Genomic DNA, 25,157 nt, shown 5'->3' on the forward strand with positions numbered 1-25,157 from the left:
CATGGAATATTGTTTAGCGACTCCTAACTAGTCCACCTGATGCTATGTACCTCCTCTTCTGGTTAGCCCTGAATGCCTCTATCACACTTAACCGGATCTCAAATAAAATATCACATATCTAAGAGAGATACTTAGCATCTGAAAACAAAAAGAAACCAACACCCGTGGTTCTACCAACTGGATTAAGGAGGAAAACATCCCCAGTAGTTAGAAGCCCTGTCTGACGCTCCCAGGTCTCGTCCTGTCTTTCTCGAAGAGGTGAACATGGTCCTAAGTTTTGCATCAGTCATTCTACTGCTTTTTTAGTTTTGTCACCTATCGTGTGACATATATTAGTCAGTGTTTCCTATTCGAACTCTGTTCCAGTGGGCTCATACTATACGCTCCTTTAGTTCCCCATGCTGAGGCCTCTAGCTGTTGTCCATCTACATTCCCTGTTGCATAGTATTTATTTGTGTGAATAGTACAAAATAAATGTGTCCATGTTATTGGTGATATATGATTTTGAATTATGCTATCATCTGAAGGATTGTGTCCCCCCAAAATTCATACACAGGAACCTCCTTGTTAATGTGGTGATAATAAGAGGTGGGGCCTTTGGAAAGCGATTGGGTCATAGGGACAGAGAGGCCAGGAGAGACCCCTCCCATTACAACAGGGGAGGGTACGGAAGGAGGGGCGTCTATGCAGAGTCCTCGCCAGCCGCCCACCCTGCTGGCATTTTGTTCTGTGACTTCTCAGCCTCCAGAACTGTGAGATAAAAACTTACATTGCTTGTCAGCTTCTCCATTTGTGCTGTGTTGTTACAGTGGCCTGAATGGACCATGGCAGGTGTTTTGCTCTTTTGCTCATATGGACATGCTGCTACGAACATTCTCCTGCAGTCCCCTGGTACACAAATCCTCTGGAGTTCCTATATAGTGCAAATGTTGGAAAGGATTGTACATGGACACGTTTAGTAGATAATTTTAAAAGGTTTACATAGCAAGTCATATTCCCACGTGAAATCTCAGGGTCAGCAAACTACAGTCCGTGCACCAAATCAAATCTGCTCTCTGGTTTTGTGAATAAAGCTTTACTGGAACAAAGTCACGTCCATTGGTTACATAATGTGTGTGGCTGCTTTTGTGATACAAGGACACGGGAATAGTTACAAGAAACTTTATGCAAAGCCTAAAATATTTACTATCTGGTCCTTTACAGAAAAAAATAGCCAACTTCTCTTCTATATCCATGTAAACAATTGGTGTTTTCTAACTTTTAAAATCTTTGCCCTCTTAGGGCACATGAAATATTTCATTGCGGTTAAACAGACAAATATACTAAATTGAATTTTATTTCATTACTAACAATGCTTATCATCCTTTCATATCTTGATAGGCTTTTCCTGTTTCCCCTTCTGTAAAACATTTATTCACGCTTTTGGTCTATTTTTCTAGTAGCTTTTGTTAGAGTCCCCTTCTTTTTGAGCCATAGGAATTCTTTATTAATACTAGTTAGTGGCCATTTTTCAGTGACATGTATTGGAAATATTCTCTCCCAGTTTCTGGCTTATCTTTTGTTTGTTTACAGTATGTTTTTCTGAACAGAAGTACTTAATTTAAATATCTTGAGATACTTCCGTAGCCCAACAGCAGAACACATGTGTAAAGATAGGCTGTTGCATTTCACATTTCAGTCTTTAGCCCACCTAGAATTCATTTTTTTCGATGAGATAAAGCTTCAATTCACTTCGGCTGCCCCCTCCACAAGGATCATCACCTCTCGGTATCATTTATTACACCCATTTTTTTCTTTTCCCACTGATTTGTAATGCCTAAATTGGAAATGACCCACGTCTAGTTGTTTATTTGATCCCATTGTTCTAATCATCTTTCACTAGGACTTTGCCACACTGCCACAGTATTTGGCCAAGAAGCACATGGATCATCTCTGGCATTTCATGTCCATTTTAGAATTAGTTTCTCCAAACCTATGAAAAACCAGGTTGAAATTACTTTGAAGTTTTAGATCAACTTTGAAAGAATTCACTTCTTTATCATCTAGGGACTGAGAACAGTGTATACAGGTTGAGTGTCCCTGATCTGAAATGCCTGGCAACAGAGTGTTTGAGATTTTGAATTTTTCCAAATTTTAGAATATTTGCATACATATAATGAGATATCTGGGGGAGGAGACCCAAGTTTAAAAATAAAATTCATTTACATTTCATATATACCTCATACACATAGCCTGAAAAATAATCGTATGCAATATTTTTAAAAATTTTCTGCATGAAACAAACTTTTGGCTCTGCTTTGACTGCGATTACTACATGAAGTCAAATGTGGAATTTTCTGTTTGTGGCAACATTTCATCATTTAAAAAGTTTAGGATTTTGGAGCATTTCAGATTTTGACTTTTCAGATTAGGGATGTTCAATTGGCATATGGTTGTATTTATTGGGTCTTATTTAATATCTTAATATAAAAGTTATGATTTTCTCAATAAGAGCAGGTGAATTTAGATAGTTTTTGCTCTTATTGGTGGTGGTGGTAGTTAATGATGATTGTTGGTGATATTAGAAAAATGGGTCTTTTTGTCTTTTTTATTCTAATTACATTTTCTGTATGTTTGAGTTTTGTATACAGATTTTAGTATCACATAAACTTATGAAACTCCTTTACTAACATTGAGTGGAAACAATGACAATGGGCAGTTTGGCTAGTTCTGGAATAAAAGGGAATGTTTTCCATTTCACAGGGGGCATGACATTTATAATATGCTTTTGTATCTGACCTTTTTCAGGTTAAGGAAGTTTTGTTTTATTTCTACTTTGCTAGATCTTTTATCATGAATGAATGCTGAATTTTATCAGACTTCTTCTTAACATATTTAATAATGCAATTAAATACTTCTCCTTTAATCAGTTATATTAATATACTTATATTAACATAATTTTAATGCAATAAAATCAGTTATATTAATATATTAAAATTATATTATAATTTTATTTATTTATATTACATTTATTATTTATATTATATATATTAAAATTATATTATAATTTTATTTATATTTAATTTTATATTAATATATTAAAATATGTTAATATAATAAAACTATAAATTCATTCATTCATTAATAGTTTATTAATTAATAAAATTAATATAATAAAATTATATTAATATATTTTTCTACTATCAAACCAACCTTGTTTTCCTAGGATAAATGGTCCGGCTCATTAATTTTGATCCTTCTTATATAGAAAATAGACATTTTGTGTAATAAAAATACTTCAAGCTGTAAAATTCTTTTCAAAATTTTGCTTTAGTTTTAACCCATTTTTAGGTTATAAAATATTTTTGTTGTTTAGTTCTAAATACCATTTCAATTATTTCTTTCTTTCAATCTAAGTTATTTGAAAATATGTTGTTTCAAACATTTGTCTTTTGCTTTTAGATTTATTCCTGTTATTGATTTCTAAAATTGCTAGATTGTGTTTGGGAAATGTAAACTCTATGATATCAATGTTTTAACCTTTGCCGAGTATATCTTTATGCCCTAGAATGTAATCAATTTTCTAATGTTCTTTGTGTGCTTAAAAAAAAATTATTTATTCTCAGGTGGCGCCTGTGGCTCAGTGAGTAGGGCGCCGGTCCCATATGCCGGAGGTGGCAGGTTCAAAGCCAGCCCCGGCCAAAAACCACAAAAAAAATTATTTATTCTCTAATTGTGGGTATGATGTTCTCTCAGTGTTAGATCAAATTTGTTAGCTGTACTGTTCAAATCTTCTATGATTTTGTTGATGTTTTTATCTGCCTGATCTATCAATTATAATTATGTGTATCGATGTAGCACAAAAGTTTCCAACTACAATTTGAGATTATATTATTAGGTACATATAGCCAATTCTTTATCTGTAAGAATGTCTCTTGACTTAAGTTTACTTTTTCTAAGAATAACTATACCAACTTTGTTTTCCAATGAAGGGTAAATAAAAAATGTTGTCTTCTTGTCAGGCAGACGGTGAGGATTTCCAGTTCTTCCTGGGAAACAAAAGTGGGCATCTGAGCAACTACCTACCAGTCTACCAACCAGGACTCATCATGCCAACTGCAAAATAATGCACAGGATTCCTTAGCCCACTGGCCAGATAGGGCCTGAAAGGTGACCTAGAACAAAGTTAAAGCTAATTATCATGTCCTTAGCTTAAATCTACATCGCACTTCTCCCTGCAAACGAGCTCTCAGAGAAGCTCATGGAAGGTCTGTATGTGCAGCAGGACTCAGGTCATGTAACGCCCATCAAAGTGGTTCCATGGTGACCTCTGGACCACAAGAAGGGCTTACTCCAGACAGTATTAAAACAAGACCCCAGACCACAACCAAGGTTTCTCTGGTACAAGGATCCTGTTTGTCGTCTGTGGCAAATGTGTTTTACTGTTGCTCTATAAACCTGTTTTATCCTTTCTCAATAAACTTCACCACACTTGCCTTGCTTTCTGTGGGTCTGGTCATTCTTCAGTCAAGGACCGAGAACAAGATTGCTGAACAAAGACAGTTTGACTTTAAATCTTCACCCGAAGGTGTTAAGTACCCTGTGAACATAACATAGCTGGATGTTTGCATTTCTTTTTAAATCCTATCTGGCAACATTTATTTTTTCACTGGAGGGTTTTGTCTAGTTACATTGTGATTACCAATATTTTGAGATTATTTCTATAAAGTTCTCCTGTTTTCCACTTTTTCCATTTTTTTGTTCTTTTTCTTAAATCAAGGAAATGGAGAGTTACTGAAACTTGTAAAAAGTAAAAAGAAATGTTTAAAATGTTTACAAAAACAAGACACATGGCAGATAATAAGAAAGCACAGATAAGAAGCAAGAATCTTTAAAATGCTTTCCCTGTGTCTTGCCTTGGTGTATATCAATTCGTATTTTTATTATTTTTCATATGTTCAGTTAGATTGGGTACAAGGAGATTTCTACACATATACAACATTGACTTTTCTGAGAAAGAAAAATATACTATCAATTAATATTTAAGATTTCTTTAGTAGTATAAAACAGCTTAGAGGAAAGAGATAAGTGTCATAAAATGTATAAAAGGGGCTTGGCGCCCAGAGCCCAGTGGTTACGGCACCAGCCACACATACCGAGGCTGGTGGATTCAAACCTGGCCCAAGCCTGCTAAACAACAATGACAACTGCAACCAAAAAATAGCCAGGCATTGTGGCGGGTGCCTATAGTCCCAGCTACTTGGGAGGCTGAGGCAAGAGAATTGCTTAAGCCCAAGAGGTTGCTGTGATCTGTGATGCCATTGCACTCTACTGAGAGTGAAAAAGTGAGACTCTGTCTCAAAAAAAAAAAAAATGTATAAAAGGGGAGGCTGCTATACTATTCTAGATGTAAGATTAAAGCATGCTTGGAGGTACATTTGAGCATTCAGCACCCACATGCCCTTGACAAATATATCACTAAAATAAAAGCCCCAAAATGTCACACTAAGTTCGAAAGCAAATCTTCATTTCCCCACCATTATTAATGTAGGACATTGTTTTAAGTCACAATTCGAGCATAATTTAAAGTCATTGAACCTTAGCTCTTTAATGATGTCATAAATCTCAGCTGTGTGAAGTCGAAATCAGCCCACTTTCACAACATCTTACAAGCAGTTGGCAGGTGAATTACTTAATCAAAGGCCTGTTCATTTACATGTCCTCAAATTAAATTGGGGCAACAGTTCCCCTGAATTAACCAGTTGTTTAAGTGTTGCATAAATATAGCCCTAGTTTTAAAATTAAGAGCTGGCAGCATTTCTTCTGAAGGTTGCCAAGTCTGGGGCTATTAAATGTTGTCCCATCTCAAGAACTTTCCACTTGTAGCTGTCAAGGATCTTTTTTCTTAATTAAGCCAAAACAACTTGATGTCTGAGTTACTTCCTGATTATAAATTAAGTGTCGTTGGAAACCATTCTCTGGCTTCCAGGCCTGGAGGCGGATCCATGTGCTCTGAAGACTTGTGTGCACTCCAGTGTAGAGAGTGGGAGGAAGGGGTGTTGCACGGCAGGGGTGCACTGGCGGGGGGTCAGCTGAGCGGGCCTTAGCATGGGACGGGATGAGTCCCCTGGGGGGTTGTGGCTGTTGCAAGCTGTTTCCATAAGCTGTCAAGACAATTTTGTTTCCACATTGTGGGAAACTTTGAGAAAGGCACCTCAGATCCCAGCAGAGTTCACCACCTTCATCTTTAACACCCACATAGGGTTGTGCCGTGATTGACGGCTTAGTTCGGGCTCAGGGATGGGTGCATGATTCTGAAAATGGTCACACATCACTTTTTAGACTTGACACTCAACATCGTGTTCATTTTCTCACTTTAATTTTCCTCCTCCTTTTATTCATTTCAAAACATGCACACACACCTCCTGGGTACATACAGTGTGCCAGGTCCAAGGCAGTTGGCTAAATTCAGCGGACATAAGGATAAATAACTTAGAAATAATTCCTGCGTCCTCACAGTGACTGTCACAGGGACATGCAGCACAGGCATTACCCACGCTCACTCTGGAGGCTTCCGCCGGCCTGAGGAACCGTTCTTCCCCTACAACCTCGACCCAGCAGTCTCTACTTTGGCAATGACTTGAATAAACACTCCTGCAAACACGGCCACGCAGGACCCAGACAGATGTCTTAGACAGAGACTGCAATCTGCTCAGAGTCACACCACATGGATTGGGGCAAATAGGTGAAAAGCTCTGAACAGAAGAAGGGATTTCACATTCTCCGTCGTCAGTCGTTTTCATTTTCACGGTTCAGGAAACTTTCTCTCTTCAATGAAAGTCCAGTGATGACTCATGAGACCCACAAGGAGAGAACTGCGCTGCCTGGGACACCTGTGGAGACGGCCACCTGGGCAGTTCCCTGCAGAGTGGGGCTGCTGGGCCCAGGGCCATCCCCCCGGGCCAGCTCTGACCCAGGTGACCGTAATGGTAACGATTTGCCTTAATCCAACCAAAATAAGAGTAGGCAATCTTAAAGCCTTTTAAGAAAAATGTAGTTCTACCTTCGACCCAGGCTGCTTTTCTCAAATATTTAAAGTTCAAAGGCACGAGGTGCTTATATTTTTATTTCAAACCAGAAAATCAGCTTTGTTATACTTGATCACTCTCATAGTTTAATTTTCAGACTTGTTTGTTTGTATAGCTGATGCTGAACTTTTGCCTCGTGTATAATGATACAAATATTTTTTACTCATTAATGAGAAAATACATATGATGCTGACCGTACCGGTAAATATCTTTTGCACTCATTTTTAACCATTATTATGTTGCTAAAGAGTTGCCAGAATGAAATTTTAACAGAGCTCCTTGGAGAATTGTACCAGTCTTTACGGAACACATTGCTCACAGCTGTGCTGAAATATCCTTCACGAAAAATCATAACACTTCTTCCACATCAGTGACATCATTGGTATAATTTAACTATAATTCACATGTGGGAAGCAGTTGTCTACAAATTGAAATTGCCCTCAAATTGATTCTAAGAGGGATAGGAAACCGTATCATAAAGCAATTGTATGATTTTATTTGCATTCATCGTTAATGTCATCTTTCAAAACATTTTGAATAATATCATCCGAGGCCTCCTCTGATAGCAGATGATATTTTTAAGACATTTCTTAAGGTTTTAATAGCAAGACACCTTACCAAGAGACAAAGTGACACTGGAGATTCCTTAGCTTTTCAATCGCATGCGTTCTGTGGTTTTTGTTCCATAGAGAAAGACCTTCTGTTTAGAAGTGTGACAGTGAGTCCACTAGTGCCAGAAACCAAAGTCCGTGTCCTCTTGGAATCTGAAATTATAGCAGGATTGTTTTATAGTATTTAGGTCCTCACTGGAGAAGAGGAAGATACAGGTAAAAACCAGTGGGAAATGCTCATCATTACCTCATTTCTGATGCTGACTTGCTTGTGATAACCTGAGTGTAACCCTGTATCCTTCTGTTGGGCAAAATTCGTTACCTGATGACTTTACAGGATGAAATGAAGCCCTAGTTGCTTTTCAGTTCAGAATAGGAACTAGGCTGCTCTTTGGCTTCCTTCATTCAAACAGAAGAAAATAAATCTGTCCCTGTGGGAGAATCCAGCCAAGGAAACAGAGGTGAGGCCCAGGCAGGAACACCCATCTCTTTGGAGCACGTCCTGCTCAAGGGCAACGTTTGCAACCAGAAATGCGAAGCTTCTAATGTTCACTCATTTAGACATTCCACACAGACAGACAAAGCTCTGATCTCGTGTCAGCTCTGGGGATCAAGACACTCTGGAAGTTTTGCTGATCACTGGGCCGTGACAGACATTGTTCTGGGCATGGAGTCTCAGTGGCAAACAGGGCCACCTTCTCTCCCTGCCAGGCTTACATTCCGGGAGTAGACATCAGTAATGCAATTACTGATGCAATTGATGCAATTTCAGGTGGTAATAAAACAGGGACGAAAATAAGGAGGGTAAGTACTAGAGATTTCCTGGGGGCAGGGAGAGGGGAGAGATATGCTGAGGATGTTGTGGGGAAAGTTTCTCTGGGAGATGAAATTTGAACAGGACAATGAGGCCCGGGGAAGGGGGTGGGATCAGAGGAGCACCATAGGAATCAGAGGAGACCACCTGGGGTCAGAGGAGCATCAGCTGATCAGAGGAGACCACCTGAGGTCAGAGGAGCATCAGCTGATCAGAGGAGACCACCTGAGGTCAGAGGAGCATCAGCTGATCAGAGGAGACCACCTGAGGTCAGAGGAGCATCAGCTGATCAGAGGAGACCACCTGAGGTCAGAGGAGCATCACCAGGAAGAGTGGGGAGCAACCAAACTGTCCTGGGGTGAGAATAGCTTCAGCATGTTCCAGAAATAAAAGGAAGGGGAGCAAGTGTGGAGTTTCTAGGAGGAGAGTAGGGTCAGATGAGAGCAGAGGTGTGGGCAGCACAGTTGGGCAGGTAGGTGGATTCTGCGGGACCTTGTAGACCACAGTCAACCTCTGAATTTTATCCCATGTATGAAAGAAACCACAGACGATGTTGAGCAAGAGAGTAGAGGAATCTGGGTTATGTTTAAAAAGGCGATGTGGGCTGCTCTGTGGGGAACTGATTGCAGGGACTTGAGCGTGGCATCAGAGAGGGGCTGGGGGCTTTCCCAACGTTTCAGGTGAGAGACAGTGATGGCTGAAATCGGGGGAGGTGGGGAGACCTTGTGACAGGCCAGGATCAGCACGTATTTTAAAAGTAGAAGTGGCAGGACTTGCTGATGTGAGGGTGGGTGGTAAACTGTGGAGGGAAGAGAGCGGTGAGGGAAACTCCCAGGAGTTTGCATGAGGGAGTGGGAAGGTGATGCCCCCAGCTGAGATGGGCAATCAGATCACTAAGACCATCCTTGGCCTCAAGGGTGCAAGGAGCTGGCATCACTAAAAGAAGCCAGCACACTCACACACACCACTCGCTAGTGTTGTAATAAAGATGTGTATACACAGGAAGTTTTCTCATTTCTACATTTTTTAATAACTTTTATTTAAGTCCTTCCCCCTTTGTAATTCACTAAATGCTGTATCCTCTTGGGATACATGATATTTCAGTGCCGACTATACAAATTCGTTTGCACAGCAGCATATTCTGTACAGGTATTTATCACATGATTATCTATTGCTTCACGTCACGGAAAGTACTCTCCCTGTCCAGGTAAATATGTGGGAACTCCCCTCTCTTACCCACATTTTCATACTGGTCTCAAGCTACTGTGATTACTCAAGGTAGAATCATCACGGCTTTTTCTGTGTTCCTTAAGATTCATCTATATTCTTTGATGGAACAAGATGGGGAGAGAGAAGAGTTGACATGCACTCTTGGTAACATTTTCATCCCTCACCAAAAGAAACCATAAGACAGGCTACGTAGCGATGGGGAACTTAGCCAGCAACCTGCAGCTTCTTGGGGTCTGTTAAAATGTAGATCCCCAACAACCTACCTGTAGAATTTCTGATTCACTAAGTTGGGAAAGGGGCCAAGTGATCTTTCTGTTTAATAAGCCTCCCCCAGGCCAATGCTAGACTGACACTGATCACCCCTGGGAATCACTGACTGTAAGTTATTCGGGATGGTCCTGTACCCTGTGTCTCCTGAACAGCAGAATGCGAAGTCACATTCAGTATAAAGTTCTATAACTAAGGATGATGAAAGATTAAAGATACTTTAAAGATTCTCTGACCTCAACCTTTTATTCTTTTAAATACCTGAGTTTTTGAAAAAAACGGATTGCTCTCAATCTCAGGGTTAGCAACATATAAAATGTGTCTTACAGATGTGACTATAGCTGTCCAGTGTGGATTGCCTTAGGATATTTTTAATGGAGCCAAACATGCTACGTTTGAGTGATTTTATAAAAGTTGATTTTTTTTTTTCAATTTGCTTAGGGCAAAACTTTTAGCAAAAGCTTCTGTGGCTGCAATCAGTGTGTTCAAATTATACATAATTTTATTTCCACCATTCTTGGATCATAAAAAGTCAAGTATGATCATTAACAAGATAGAGAATCCTAGCTTCACCCTGAGAGATTTATCAGGTATTCTCATTAACAATATAGGAAAAGATCTAGAGTTACAGGGGAAAATACGGAACATTTTATTATTTCCTTCATGAGCATATCAATTTCAATGACTAATCACAACTTCAGGAAAACACTCATCAACTACTAATGCCAGTGGATCCTTTTGGGACAGACCCATCCACATTTAATGTATTTTTTATTCATGCTTTCATTAACTTCCCATGGTATACTTTCATTGCTTGAAATAAAGGTTTACGCAAATTCTTATTGTTAAAATATGCCTTGGTTTTTAAAAATATTACCACTGTATTAAATAATTTAATGTTCCAGGACTAACGGCTCAGATAAGCTTTTCTTTTAATAACATTTTTAAAATATTTGCAAAACTCCATGTAACTTTTATGTGAATTACTTTTGTGCACAGACTCATAAAGTCATAGATGAGCGTTCTCAATATTAGGTGATAATAAAAATTCAAAAATGAATCCACAAGAGGAGTCTGTGCCTCTAGTACTTCCTGATATTATTTTAAAATGTAGATTTTTATCAGAATTCCAGTAAGTTTATTTTCATAATGTCTATTATATGATGCATCCAAGAAATGTTCCTGGTTTTGAGTTACACGTACCAGGACGTTATGTATAACTCATGCACAGGACCATCCAGATTAACACAACGAATATAACTTGTATAAATAGAATCGCTCATATCTTGAGTTATGTCTTTGAATTTGGAGAAACACTAACTCAAGCATCACTGAGATGACCTGGGTAGAATCCCCTACGGAAGGGAAGCTTCTAAGATATTTCTGAGCCAATGGACTTGGACTATAGTCTCAACAACAACAAAAGACTGATGATTGAACAAAATTTAAATTTAGCCAATCTGGGATATTTATTTTGTTATGTTTTAAAATGTCTCCTTATACTGTACAGAAGTTAGAAAAGCGTAAGACTTAGCATTAGCCCATAAACCAAAGGGAAAGTACACTCTTTACCAGATGTAAAGCATCTCGACAGTTGCAATATAACCTCTAGCATTAATATTTCATTTCTCCGGACTTCTTGGATCACATGTTTCCCATCCATGATTTCTCTAATTAGGTGCAGCCCTAGACAAAATTGTAAGGAAAGCAAAGCCTGATTCCCTTTTTGTATCTCTTCCCCCTTCTGATTACCAACCACTTAGGTTCTCTCGTGAACCAAATTTAGTTTTATAGAACCCGGCCCCTAAATGCTCAGTGACACCTTATAAACACTCTTGGAGCTGGGGTGCATTGGTATTGCAGAGCAGAAGGTTAGGGAGATGGCCATGTCTGAGCCCACACAGCTCAGCTCTAATGGATAGATGTCAAGTCCCACTTTGAACAACCTTAACACATCAGATCCTAAAGTGACTGATTCATGCATGTGAATTGGACAAATCTTTTGTCTAAATTAGGACCAATGAGGAAAGAAGGGAAGGAGGAAAGATAAGAGAGGGAGTGATTGCAATTAACCACCTACAAGAATTACCAGGCAAGGTCCATGCTTTCCTTATCGATTCTAATCTAGTTACTGGAAACCCCTTCTTTTAAGTACAAAGGAAGACGGTGGAAACCCCTGCTTCTTCTGACTGTATGGAAAGCAGCACAGCATAGGGGTTTAGGGGTACACCGTGAAGTCGGATCCGCTAGGTTCTAATGCCCTACTCCCCCATAGACAAATTCCTTAGCATCAGTTTTCTTATCTGGTACTATGGTGATGATATTTTACAGAGTGGTCATAAGAAATAAATGAGCTGAAATATATCAAATATCTAGAGAACAGTAGGAGGAGTAAGAGCTTGAGAATCACTGAACATCATCATTTGCAGAGCTGCAAGGGCTTCTGACCTCACGTCCCTGCACTCATTTCTACATAAGCAGGAAAGAGCCACTCCCGGTCCTCAGGAGGGTGCTGGAGAAAGTTGCAGTGTTCATGAGAACGTGTTAAAAAAGGATGGCAATTATTTAATTTGCAAAGAGAAAGCTCAGGAATATTGCTGATGACAGCTTCAATTTAGCCCAGAAAAAAACAGACAGGCTCAAATGGCATCAAGGGAGCCAGAGGAATTTATTTATGTGGGCTGTAAAGATGAATGTTCTGACCGAATAAAAGTTGTTCAGGTCTGGAATAACTGCTGGGGTAGTCAAAAAGGCTGCCTGCTGCTGACACAGATGTGCCAGGGCGAGTGGGTGAGCAAGGTGCCCTCTGGTTCTTAGTACTCCGGGCCAGTATGTCAGGAGAAATATTTTTGTATGAATGTGTAAACATAATGGAAGTGCATAAATCCCTGGGCTAAAATGGTAAAATATTAGCAGGAAAGTATTTGCACCATCTTTAATACGGCAAGAGTCCATCAGAGAGAAACCGACCCCACCCCACCCCAATTATTATTCACTCGACTTGAAAATGCTTCTGTGGAACAATCTTGGGAGCACAGTAGCTTGGCAGTGATCCTTATATTTAGAAATAGAAGCAGAGTTTTTAATGTGGGGAAATTAATTCTGAGAATATTCACAACAAAGTCACCTTAATAATTTGGTAGTCAGGCCTGGGTAAGAGTAAAATGTATAAGAGGATGAAACTATAAAGAAAAGCAATAAATAACTCATTTATGAGCACTCTCATGGTGGAAATGCAAATTAATTCTTAGAAGAGTATATAGACCAACTGTTCATCCAAGAAGTGGGAGAAGAACATTCTACAGAACAGTTCCCGGGAGGAATATATAAGTCTTTTCACTAAATATGCCTAAGGATCCTTTTTGACCTCAGGGAATAAATCATAACAAATTGAGTTAAAGTAGTAACTTCTTGAGATGGCACAATAAACTTCCTCCTAAAACATCTCAGAATAAGTAGATTATGCTGTTAGAACACATAGACTTGGGGTTTTATATTAGGGTTACAAAGTAGTTTAAGTTTTGTTTTCATTTTTTTTTTTTTTTTTTTTGTGGTTTTTGGCCGGGGCTGGGTTTGAACCTGCCACCTCCGGCATATGGGACCGGCACCCTACTCACTGAGCCACAAGCGCCACCCCTGTTTTCATTTTATATTCCTCATTCTACTCAAGGCTAAAAAGTTGATACCCGTATTGGGTTGACTTAATCCCAGCCTTCCATTAATAATCCCGGCCACTGACTCTTTCTGTAGTTAACCCACTTTATCTCCCTGGATAATGAAAAGAAAACAGCAATTTAGGAGTTCAGTAATAGGAACTAGAACCAATATGTGATTTTATAGTTACCAAGCGCTGCTGCATTGCCATGCAACAACATATCATCCGTCCCCCAGCTCTGCGCCAGAGGAAGATGGGGTGTAGAATTGTGAGGGAATCTGCATGTACAGCACTCCACCTTCTGAACACCCTGTTTCTTCTCTAACTACTCCTCAAGTATTCAGATTTTTGTATTTCTGACACATGGACTGTTGTGGATGTGTTGAGATCCACAGTGGAGTTTCAGGATTGCCGTTGGCTATAGAAAAAATAATAATAATAAAAGAGTAGGGATTGAGTGTAGAGAAAGCGTCCTAATATCCTCAAAAAGGGGTGGAGAAACTGGAGACCACTGAAAGGCTCTGTTACACTCCGGTGGAACACTGGTGGAGGTCAAGGGAACCCAGAGCCTGCCCCAGTCCTCCTCCCATGTTCAGACTCCCAGCGGCGACAGGCTACACCTCAGGGACTTCCTGGGTGTCCAGTGGAGTCCATCGTATGAACTTTCCTCGGAGCACACAGAATTTCCAGAAGATAACTTGAGAAATGAGCAAAATACAAACATAACATCCTGAATTTGTGGTTACAGGAATGTCAGACGACAGGGTTAGTTTTAATTGCACAGTTGTCTAATTTGAGAAAAACAAATGGACAGGTGTTATTTTTCTAAATACTTTCTAAAGAGTTATTACATACTGACAGCAGGGATTGTGTGAAGGAAAACTCTGCTCTCCTCTGTAAAGGAAGCTTTGGAGAGAGAGAGCCAGAGGGAGAAGGGTTATCTACTTCTTCTAAAACGCCTTAATGAGTGGGGAAAGATACGGTTAGGTTACAAAGTACAGCAACACTTGTGTTTGGCTTCCTTAGCTGGGGATTTCTGTGCTTTCTTCCCCCTGGGCCTTATCTCTTTTCCCTTTTCACAGCTCACACTCACACAAACTGTGTCACTCATTGTAATGATAAAGCAGGTCCTGAGTGTTCCCCTTTCATTCTGTCCCTGGATGTTAAAACTGACAGCTTAGCACCTCTATTACTTTTTATCTCTGAGTCATTGGCCTTGCCAGCCCTTAAGATAAGAAAGTCTCACGCTTGCCAGGGGCAGTGACAAAAAAAAAAAAACAGGAACACAGAAAAGAGCCAGGGGCGGGCCAGGTTATGCTAACCACAAAAGAAGGGTAGGACTGAGACCAAGTTATAAAGGAGACAGAGGCATTGGCGGGATTTAGAGGATTGCCAAGGGCAACTCAGCTTCCACCTACCAGCTTAGCCAGGACAAATCTCTGAGAGAGGGGAGAAATCCAACCTTCATCTCATTCTCATTCAAGTGTTCAAAGACCTCTGAGGAAAATGAGTTTGATTTTCTCCCACTTAAACCTTATTTGTGAGACATTAGCCAGAAACACCGAAATTCAACATCTGATGTCTTGCATATGTGCTTCTGTGTGTGGATACAGAGCAAGGATGTCTTAAGAGGATCAGAGAACTCACTGATACATTACGCCTGTTTGTGTTGCTTTTTTTTTTTTTTTTGCAGTTTTTGGCTGGGGCTGGGTTTGAACCCTCCACCTCCGGCATATGGGGCCTACACCCTACTCCTTTGAGCCACCGGTGCTGCCTTGTGTTGCTGTTTTTACTGATAAATAGGAGGAGATGAGACAGAATTCCATGTTCTTTTTCTACTACAAACTACCTTTCCCAGCAGTCTCCCTTCATTCCTCTTTTCATTCACTACAAAGGAGTCAGCCCCTGGGTTGAGAGGGGCCTCCAAAGGTGTTCCGTCCTCAGCTGCCCAGGGATGTGGGTACCAGGGGAAGTTCTCTGTTCCCTGTGGGTTGGAGAAATCTGTGAAAATATTACCAAAATGCTTTCACGTTTCCGCACAGGACTAGCTCGTCTTGCGTTGAAGCACAGTGCAGCACATATTAGAATGGAGAAGCATCATTGTTAATGTGTACCACATTCTTCCACGCCACTGTCCTTTACATTCTCAGTGATCCCGTGCAGAGCTGAGTAAGCATGAACCACACCTGTAAGTCATCCTCTGCTGATTGATTCCTAGTTACAATTAAAGTGGAACAAGATCTTAAAGATACTTGCAAAGCAAGTCCATGTTAAAAAAAAAAAAAAATTCCTGGGTATATATGATCCCCTCCCCCTATTTTTGCAACTGACTTACCCACATCTAATTTGATAGCACTGTCTTAGTGGTTACCATTAAAGAATCTTTCCCAAGCTTCAAATTCATTATCGTAGAAACAAACCTATTTTCTTGTTGCAGTCATAGACATATTTGGCTTACACAATATTTAATTGCGTAATAATAGATAGAAACAAGTCTGGAACTACTGCAGCTCAACACCCTACCGGTAGGAGCCTATGTGGTATACAGGACTGGGGACTAGGGAGGGGCTGGCAGCTCTTAGATTTCAGCTGGTGGCATCAGTTAGTAGGTTGAGCAGAGAACTACTGCAGTGAGCTGAGAAATGGGAGCCGGATAAGAATACAATAAATTGTATTCCCAAATTTATAGATGGAGCAACTCAGCTACTAAAAATTTATTTTTTTATTTTTTAACTTAATTTTTAATTGTGAATTGATATAAGGGTGCATACAACTAGATTACATGGTTTGCATTTGTTAGGAAAAGTCCTAGCTGTATTTGAGTCCTTCACCCAAGTAGTTCGCCGTATTCCCCCACATCGTACCGGTTAGGTGGAAGCTTACTGAGCCCCTTCCCTTGCTCCCCTCCTTCTTGAATTTAATTGTGTTTTTCCTCTAATATGGGCCTGTAGTTGTTTTTTTTTCACACTTTGCTTTTTTTTGCAGTTTTTGGCCGGGGCTGGGTTTGAACCCACCAACTCGGGTATATGGGGCCGGTGCCCTACTCCTTGAGCCACAGGCGCCACCCTGTAGTTGTTTTTTTTTTTTTCAATTTGAAAGCAGTCACTGTTTATTAACTGACCAGATTACAAAAACAATCAGGGCAGATACCTTAGTTCATTCTTCTAATAAGCCTATTGATTTGATCTTCCCTGTGACCAGCATCTCCACCTTCTACAAAGTGGGTTGTTTTTTTCTTCATCCCTCCCCGTGGAGATGATAACTTAAAGGGCCACAAGAAGTTATTTGCTTCTTTGAAGCGTTTTCCAACAGTATAGATCTCATGAATCAGATCCTCCATGCAGATGATGCCATATTTACCAAGAGATCGTGCAATCAAACTGTTATCAGTCAACGCAATTCATTTCTTATTGATTTTGCCATAACCACGCTTGTAGATTAGCTCATTTACTGACTTCAGATTTGGGTACCCCCATGCAATATACGGTTCTACAATCCTCAGCATGTTAATGGAAGCCTTGTTGAGCTTAACAAAAGTTCCATTGAAGATCTGGCGAAGGCAAAGAAGCTGCAACACTTTTCGGACCTTTGGACTCACACCATTGATACCTCTGATCCTGATGACAAATGTCAATTTTGGTTCTGCAGGTACATAGAAGTTGCCAGCTTTTCTTGCCATCCTAGCCATCCGAATCTCAGTTCTGTACATCTGCCTATATTCTTTATGATAATGCTCAGCTTTTTCATAGATAAGCTTCCTCCTTGCCTTTCGAAGCATCTTTTGGGCACACTTCTTTCTCAGACGCTTGATCTTCAGCTCTGCGAAATTCTTTCGCTTTTTCTTAAGGGTTTCTGGCACAGCAGGAACCTTCTTTTTCTTCTCTTCAACAGCCGCCATGGTTCCAGCCGGAAAAAGAGCGGCCTGTAGTTGTTGATCTACTCATTTCAAATTAGTGTTGAGTACATAGGATGCTTGTTTTTCCATTCTTAAGATACTTTGCTAAGGGGAGTATTCGTCAACTCCAACCAGGGAAATACAAAAGGTATAAAGTCTCCGTCTTTTTATGGTTGAATAGTATTCCATAATATATATACCACAGTTTATTAATCCATTCATGGGTTGATGGGCACGTAGAGTGTTCCCATGTCTTCGGGATTGTGAATTAAGGTGCTATAAACATTTGGATGCAAAAGTCTTTATGGCAAAATGGGTACTGAAAATTTAAATGAAAATGGTCACTCCTATGAGTACTGGAACTGGGAGTATGTTAGAGGGATATGTAGTTAAGCAGGACTCAGGGAAGTCTTCTCCAAAGGAGGGAGGGATGCCTCAGATGAAGCGCCCATCAGCCAGGCAGAAGAGGGTCCCCCTGCAGGCTGGACAGAGGGACCAGCATTTGAAAGAGGATCAAAGGCAAAGAACACAGCTGGGAAGAAAACCCCAAGAAGTTCTAAGAGTAGGAGGGAAATGATGAAATAAGTAAAAGAAGAAAGTAGAGGCCCAAGCCATAGAAAAGCTACATAAGTTACCCTAAAGAATTTGAACTTTATTCCCAGAACGATGAGAATCTGTGAAAGGGATCGGGGCAGTTGAGTCACTGGCTCAGATTTGAAACTCTGGGCTGTGTCACTTGACTGCATTGTAGAGACAGGAGTGGAAGAGGAAGGAGAAAGGAGGCTGTGGCAGTAATCCAAGAGCTGATGGTGGTCTGAATTTATGGAATGTCTGTTGCGATGGAGAGAAGATTCATTCAGGAGCTAGCTTCAACAGGACTTGCTGATTGTGCATGGAAATGGTGGCTGAAAAAGTAACATTCAGAGTGACTTAGGTTTGGGGACAGTCATTGGGAGAGAGAGGTATCATTCCTCAAGATAGTGAATTCAGGAAAAGGGTAAGTTTCAGGGCTGGTGAAATTTACTTCTAGACAGGTTACACCTGAACATCCAGTTTGATATAACCCACGGGTGCCTGAATATGTGGGTCAGTTTAGGAAAAAGATCCGGGTTGGAAATACGGATGCTGTAAACAGCAGCATGTAAATGTGAATGGAATTCATAGAAGGTAAAATGATCTAAGGAAAACAAAAAATGAAAAGGAAGTGAGCCAACCCTCCCCTTCCCCCAAATGTTGGCAAATTTCTATCTTTATCACATAGATGATGTCTCGAGAGCAAGCCAGCACACTGATGCCACCATGCATGTAATACCTTGTGGATTTAAAAAGAAAGCAATAATGAACCAAACCAAATTTTCCTGATAGGATACTGGAATGGGCAGGCGATACTGAACTGGAAAACTCTAAGCAAGACGGGGGTGTGTCTTGTCCACTCCCAAGCAGGAAAAATCATAATTCAAAACCGAGGTGCCATTATTGTAAGTATTTTCTAATTGTACATCATCAAGAAAGGTGGTGGGGTTGACTGGTAGCTAGAAAGAAAAGCATGGGATGTTTTGTCTGAACTAAGGTGTGTCAATTCAAAGTGAGAATTTTCCCCGCCCCGCAAGCAAGGGTGATTTGCTACAGTGAAAAATCAGTGAGGCATTAGAGTTGGGGTTAAAGTCTCAACTGCTGGGCGGTGCCTGTGGCTCAAAGGAGTAGGGCGCCGGAGGTGGTGGGTTCAAACCCAGACCCGGCCAAAAACTGCAAAAAAAACAAAGTCCCAACTGCGCAAGGCTGTATTTTTATTAAAACCTCCTCAGTAATGGGCAGTGTAAGCAGCCCCAGGACAGACATGCTTGGGCAGACAGCGGTGGATAAACAATGTATAGACGTGGAAGCTTAAAATAAGCTTTCCCGGGTTTTGCCACAAACAAATCAGTTATCTTCTCTGGGTCTTACTCTGATGAGCACATTAGCAGATAATCTCTGAGGTCTCCATGAATTTCAACATCACCTGTAAGCGTAAGCGCAGGTACAGACTTCATTGCCAAGTCTTGCAGCCCGGTTCCACCCACCCCTGGCTGAGGCGGCAGGGAAGCACTTTTAGCTCAGTGGCCTTCTCAGTCACGACTTGTCAAGCTCAAAGCCCAGGTGGACCAAAGTGTGTTTATTAATTTCTTCCTCCAAGGTCTTAGTTTTCATTTTGCTTTGAAATATCACTTTGACTTTTATTGTTCTTAAAATAATAGAACAATATTATGGAACTTATGATTGCCTTCCTGGTTTATTAGATGGTCATTTTCCCCGAGGTTCTATCCAATCTGCTAAAGCTATTTTTAACGCAATATTCCATCTCCAAATCCGTAACTTTCACATTTTATTTTTATTTTTGGAGCCAACATGTGTACATATACAAATGTTTATATAATATATGTGTGTGTAATAAACACCAGTATTAATGTTAAAAGGCTGTATTTTTATTAAAACCATTGTTTCATCTGTGGGTGGTAGGATAATTTACAAATTTCATAACAGAGGTAAGTTAACTTTATTCCCCTGAAGTTTCCCTAAACGCCTCCAAACCTGAGAGCCAGCCTCATATTTGCCCTCTTGGAAGCTCACTCTCCTCTGCCCTTCCGCTCCACTTGGTCCAAGTTTCGTAGGACTGAGCCAAGACTTCTGGCCGGAGAGGCTGGAAAATGTAACTCGGCCTTTCTACAATCTCAGCTCGACTTTCTCCCCGCCGGCCCCGCCCGGAACCGTGTTGTTGTCATGTGTCCCGGGCCCGGCCGGCCAATGGGCGTCTTCGGCCTCCCCGCGCCCCGCCCTCTCCGCGCCCGCCCCGCCCCGCCTGCGCCCCTCGCGCGGCGCTGCGACCGGAGGCGAGAAAGTTTCTTTGGCGGGGTAGCGGGGGCTCCGTCGCGGCAAGCTGCTCGGGGTGCGACTCAGCCGCGCTCGGCCCACCTTTTCGCTTTGCCGCCTACTGCCCGGGGGCATGAAAGGGCTTCGCGGCCGGGAGTAGCAGCAGGAGTTCACCGGGGACTGCGAGAGCGCGCGCGCGGCCGGCCACCCTCGGCGGCCAGTTGGAGCGGGACCCGGGCGCGCCGGCTGAGGACTGGGGCCGGGCCGGGGGCCGGGGGATCGCGATGCCCGCGCCGACGCTCCGTGCGCCCGCGGCGGCGGCCCTGGGGCTGCTGCTGTGCGCCGCGCTGGGCGGCGGGGCGCTCGGGCCGCCCTCCGGGGCTGCCGGCAGGCGCCCTTGCCCAGCTCCCTGCCGCTGCCTCGGGGACCTGCTGGACTGTAGTCGCCAGCGGCTAGCGCGCCTCCCGGATCCGCTCCCGTCCTGGGTCGCGAGGCTGTGAGTATCCTTCCCGCGGGCCGCCGAGAGTCGGGGAAACTGGGGCGGGCGAGGGCCTGGGTGCTCGGGACTGGGCGCGCTGGGTTTTCTTTCCGAGCTGAGCCTTCGGTCCAGTCGCGGTCGCGCTCCGGGGGAGTTAGAAAAAGAACTGCGCGGGCCTCAGTTTCCCTCCTACGTGCCCGCGGGCGGTTCAGGTGGGCTCTTGGCGAGGCGAGAGGGGCACTGGTAATGCCGAGGGCTAGCGTCGCTGTCCTGCGCCTCAAGCTGGCCGCGGGTTGCAGATGCCCGCGCCTCCGGGCGGAGGAGGGGAGGTGGCAGCTGCGCGCACCCGACTTCGCAGTTCTCTGTTTGAGTTTTCAGCCTGTGGCTCAACTTTAGTTACTAACTGGTTCGGGCCTCTTTTTCTTTTCCTAACCAGTCACTGGTAAAACCCGCGCCTTTTATTTTGGGAAGTTCTCTCAGCAGAATTTGGTCATTCTCCAATTTATGGTACAGTCCTTCTGATCTCCTGTGCTTAGTTTCACGTTAGCACCCTATACGTGCGCCCTCCGATCAGTAGATACCGAGAGAAAGGAACTGGAGTTTTCAGAAGCAGGGGCGGGTTTCTGGAGTTTTCTTAGCGGAGTGCGCAGGGTGCTGCTATGCAAATTTTTGGATTTTAGCTGTGAAGTCTGAAATCACTGCCAACTGCGTGGACGGACAAGGGAAAAACTGTAATTTAGTTGTAATGCTGATGGTTTCCAAATGTCATCTCCCTCTGTTCGTTCCCACCCTCCACTTTTGTTAAAGTTGCAGGAGTGCTGTAAAATGTAAACAAATCAAAACTTGAATTTTTTTTTTTTTTAAGTAGTTGTCCTGTTTAAAAGCAGTAAAAGTGCAGTTCAGTACTTAATCTTAGATTTTGGCCTAGCCGAATTGCAGTGAAGATTCTAAATTCTTTTAACAGTAGTTAAATCTAGTAGATTATCCTAACGTCCTAGGAGTGGTAGAAGATTTGGTCAGGTAGTTTAGGAAATTGTTTTAAAATCATTGTGCTGATCTGTATCCTTTTATTTGCGAATGTGGACCATCAGTATATTCTTTGAGTGTGTTTTTAATATGCCTTCATTTAATAAAAATGTAGAATTAGTGGGTATTGGGTTGTTACTTAATCCCTTGGGGGATGTTTTATTTAGTAGTTTTTATTACAATTGAAGAAGGAGATAAGGGCTTTCACCTAAAGCAGGAAGACTTTCAATTAGTCGTGGCTAATTCTGTTCAATTGCCTCTTGAGGAGGTCATGCCGCCTTATTCATGAAATGTGAATAGCTCTATTGACAACATATGGAACTGAAGGTTTGAATGACTGGAGGGGAACACCAAAGAATAATGGAGGATGACAGAGAAAATGAATCCAGAGCTTCCTGGGGTGTGTTTGGAAATGCTTAGGTTAATCCAACTTATAGTCATGAGTTTCTCAATGTCAGGTGGCCCATTGTGATCATGCTGGTGTGCAGTCTATTTTTATTTATTTATTATTTTTGTGTGTGTGTGGATTTAGATGTCTTAGAAAATAACTGTGTTGCTCTGGATTAGAAGTTGAGTCTAACCAAAAAGGGATTCAATGGCTATTTAAACATTGTCTTAAAAGTACCTGACCTAATTAGGGTTTTGTTTTGCAGATAATTTGGTGGCACACTAAAAACAAATTAGAGTTTATTTGGTTAGCAGTCTTTAATTACATTTCCGCCAGCAGTAAATTGTCTCAATACAAGTCCACATTCCTTAAACGTATGTGAAAATAAGTTCCACTTGTATAAATAAGCACCCGGTCTGTTGTCAGAAACCCCCGCAGTGATCACTCCTTGGACAGCTCTGTCGTTCTTGTACTTGTGTGACTTTTACCCATCTTTGTAGATGTCACCAGACCATGTGGTCTAAATTCTTTATTGTAAACATTTGTTTTGTTTGTGCCTGAAGCTCTACAGGTCTCCTTTTGTTTTGCAAAGAAGCATAGAAACGTGAAATTGAGTTTTATCTTGTCTATTATTTGGCATTTTGGAATAGGTGATGTAAGAAGCTGCTTCTTCAAGTTCACATGATTAGAAAAGCTCTTAAGTATATTGTTTGAGTTCAGAACTAAGTAGTGTGCCGTATTGTTCTTCCCTATATCTTAACCTTCCTTTTCTTTAGGTAAGAGTAGGAGTTTGTCTTTGGACTAAGTTGTTGAAAGCACTATTCAGAAAAAGTTCAGTGTCCTTTGTTTCATTTGTTGAATTTGATCATTTAATAAAAATCTATACACATGTATGTACTTTTTCCACTTTATTCAATCTGTAATTAATTGCCATAGGAGCCCCGTTTGTGAAAAGTTGAATAATTTGAGCCATAAACTAATACAGGTCTCAATTCTCCTTTCAAAAGCTAACTTCTAACACTTTAATGAGAGTAGCTTTTAAAATAGTAACTGTTTGAACCTTGCTGACAGCTACCTTTAAAGGCAAATTTGAGTTCCAGAGTCTGAACTTAAGGAGTTTGTTCAAATGTGTTATTTAGCCAAAAGAGAGAAAAGTTGCTAGGTTGCCAACAAGAGCTCCAAATATTAAATTCTCACTGGAATTTCAGAATTATTTGTTGATATCTTATCACATAGAAGTATTTGAGTTCTCAACAGGACTCCTTAAGGCTGTTTCTGCCTGCCTGTGTGACTCTTTTAGAATTGGCCCTGTTAGAAATTTGCAGGTCGGTACCAGAATGGGGGGTGGGGTGAAGGTAATAGTCCTTACGGTTTTCACAGCTGTTTTTCTATATTTTCCAGACTAAAACTTGAACATAGCCAGCTGATTTATGAGTCACTTTGGATTAGTGTCTTGAAACAGCTACAGCCTGGCTTTTTGTTTTTTAGCTTTCCAGATTTCTGCTGAATTAGCAGCTCTGCAGGCCCCAGTGGGATTGATTAAGAAGCTGTGCTGGATTTGCATTAAAATTTGACTTGGAAGTCAGATTTCCAAATGCTAAAGGGAAGAAAATGAGAGCTGAAACCAAATGCTGTAAATTATATATTTATTTATTTATTTATTTGCTTGCTAATGTGTGGGAAAAGAGATGTCTCTCTAACCAAGTATTTGGCCAGCTGGGTTCTGGGTAAATAGTTAACACCTCCCTACCTGACTACCTTTCGGATTTATTAACCTCACCACAGAAAAGGTTTTTAAAAAGTTTCATTTCTTGGGAAGATGTTCATTAATGGAACTCCTAAGAATGAAGAATTTGCCTTCCTTATTGAATGTTGTAATGTTGTATGGATTTAAGAAACCCGTAAAAACAATACAAGGAAGATTTAGGAGAACGTGACATCCTTTACTGGAAAGTAATCACTTCTGAAATGCAAACTATATTAAATCTAAATTTAGGTACATTAAAAGTTTCATAGCTTTAAGTATTTAGCAGTAAACGTCATTTAAGGGGTGCTTTTTTTCCTCCCACATATAATGTGGTTTTAATAGTACACAAAACTCAGGAATGGAAGTGTGTTGCAATAACTGAAATATTTGAAGTTGCCAGCTCCTGCTCTGGATGAGAAACGAGTGGTCCCAGCATGTACAGGGTTCCTGAAGGCAGTTTCTCAGTTTTTAAAGATCTTTTGTTGGGGGATCTGACTCCATTACTGGTTGAAAATGTTGAGTGCTCAGTCTTAACTTCTCCCAGGAATACCCTATGTAATAATCCTTATAATGAAGTACAGAGAATAGTTTTAGGTCTTTTAATTAAAAAGCAAATCACCTGTATTAGATGTTCATGCCAGATGCCCCCCACCCCCTTTCTTTCTAAAGCCTGAAACAATAGGGGATACAGTTTGATGCTGTTTCCACTTCTTTAGTTGAGTAAGTGGAAGTGAGACTTGTTGACTCAGCCTACCTCCCAGGTGAAGGACTCTTTTCCATGGTTGTTTTTTAAATCATGTGGGAAATCTGTGATGGTCTGGGGTGCTAAAAGCACACAGGTTTTGTTTGAATCCTAACGTGAGTTGTTGGGCTCACAGCTTCTTGATGAACTCCAGATGGACTGGGCTGAGCGGGGAGGGAGAGTGTCTGGCTCCCGCCGGCGTGGTGCGCTTGCACAGCAGTGCTTGTAATTGCAGGATTTTTATAGTTTAAAGACTGTGCCAGGTTTTTTTTTTTTTTTTTTTTCTTTTTTCATGTTATAACTCTACCAGAACAAATCTACTCATGTCTGTTACTGTCTGGTAGGTCTTTAGGCAAACATATTTCAAATAAAACCTTTGCAGATTTTTTT

General features: G+C 41.2%; 1 protein-coding gene across 1 annotated transcript in view; it reads left to right on the top strand.

Annotated features, from left to right (window-relative positions):
• Positions 1-20,396: 20,396 nt before the first annotated feature.
• The window catches only part of LRIG3 (leucine rich repeats and immunoglobulin like domains 3), a 46,599-nt gene continuing 41,838 nt past the window's right edge, over positions 20,397-25,157 (top strand). Inside the window, exon 1 of the mRNA XM_053556881.1 lies at positions 20,397-20,882. Coding sequence (XP_053412856.1) covers positions 20,671-20,882 — 212 coding nt within the window. The 5' untranslated portion in view covers positions 20,397-20,670. The remainder of the gene's footprint in view (positions 20,883-25,157) is intronic.

The sequence above is a fragment of the Nycticebus coucang genome, chromosome 12 (genome assembly GCF_027406575.1).
Source record: "Nycticebus coucang isolate mNycCou1 chromosome 12, mNycCou1.pri, whole genome shotgun sequence".
NCBI lineage: Eukaryota > Metazoa > Chordata > Mammalia > Primates > Lorisidae > Nycticebus > Nycticebus coucang.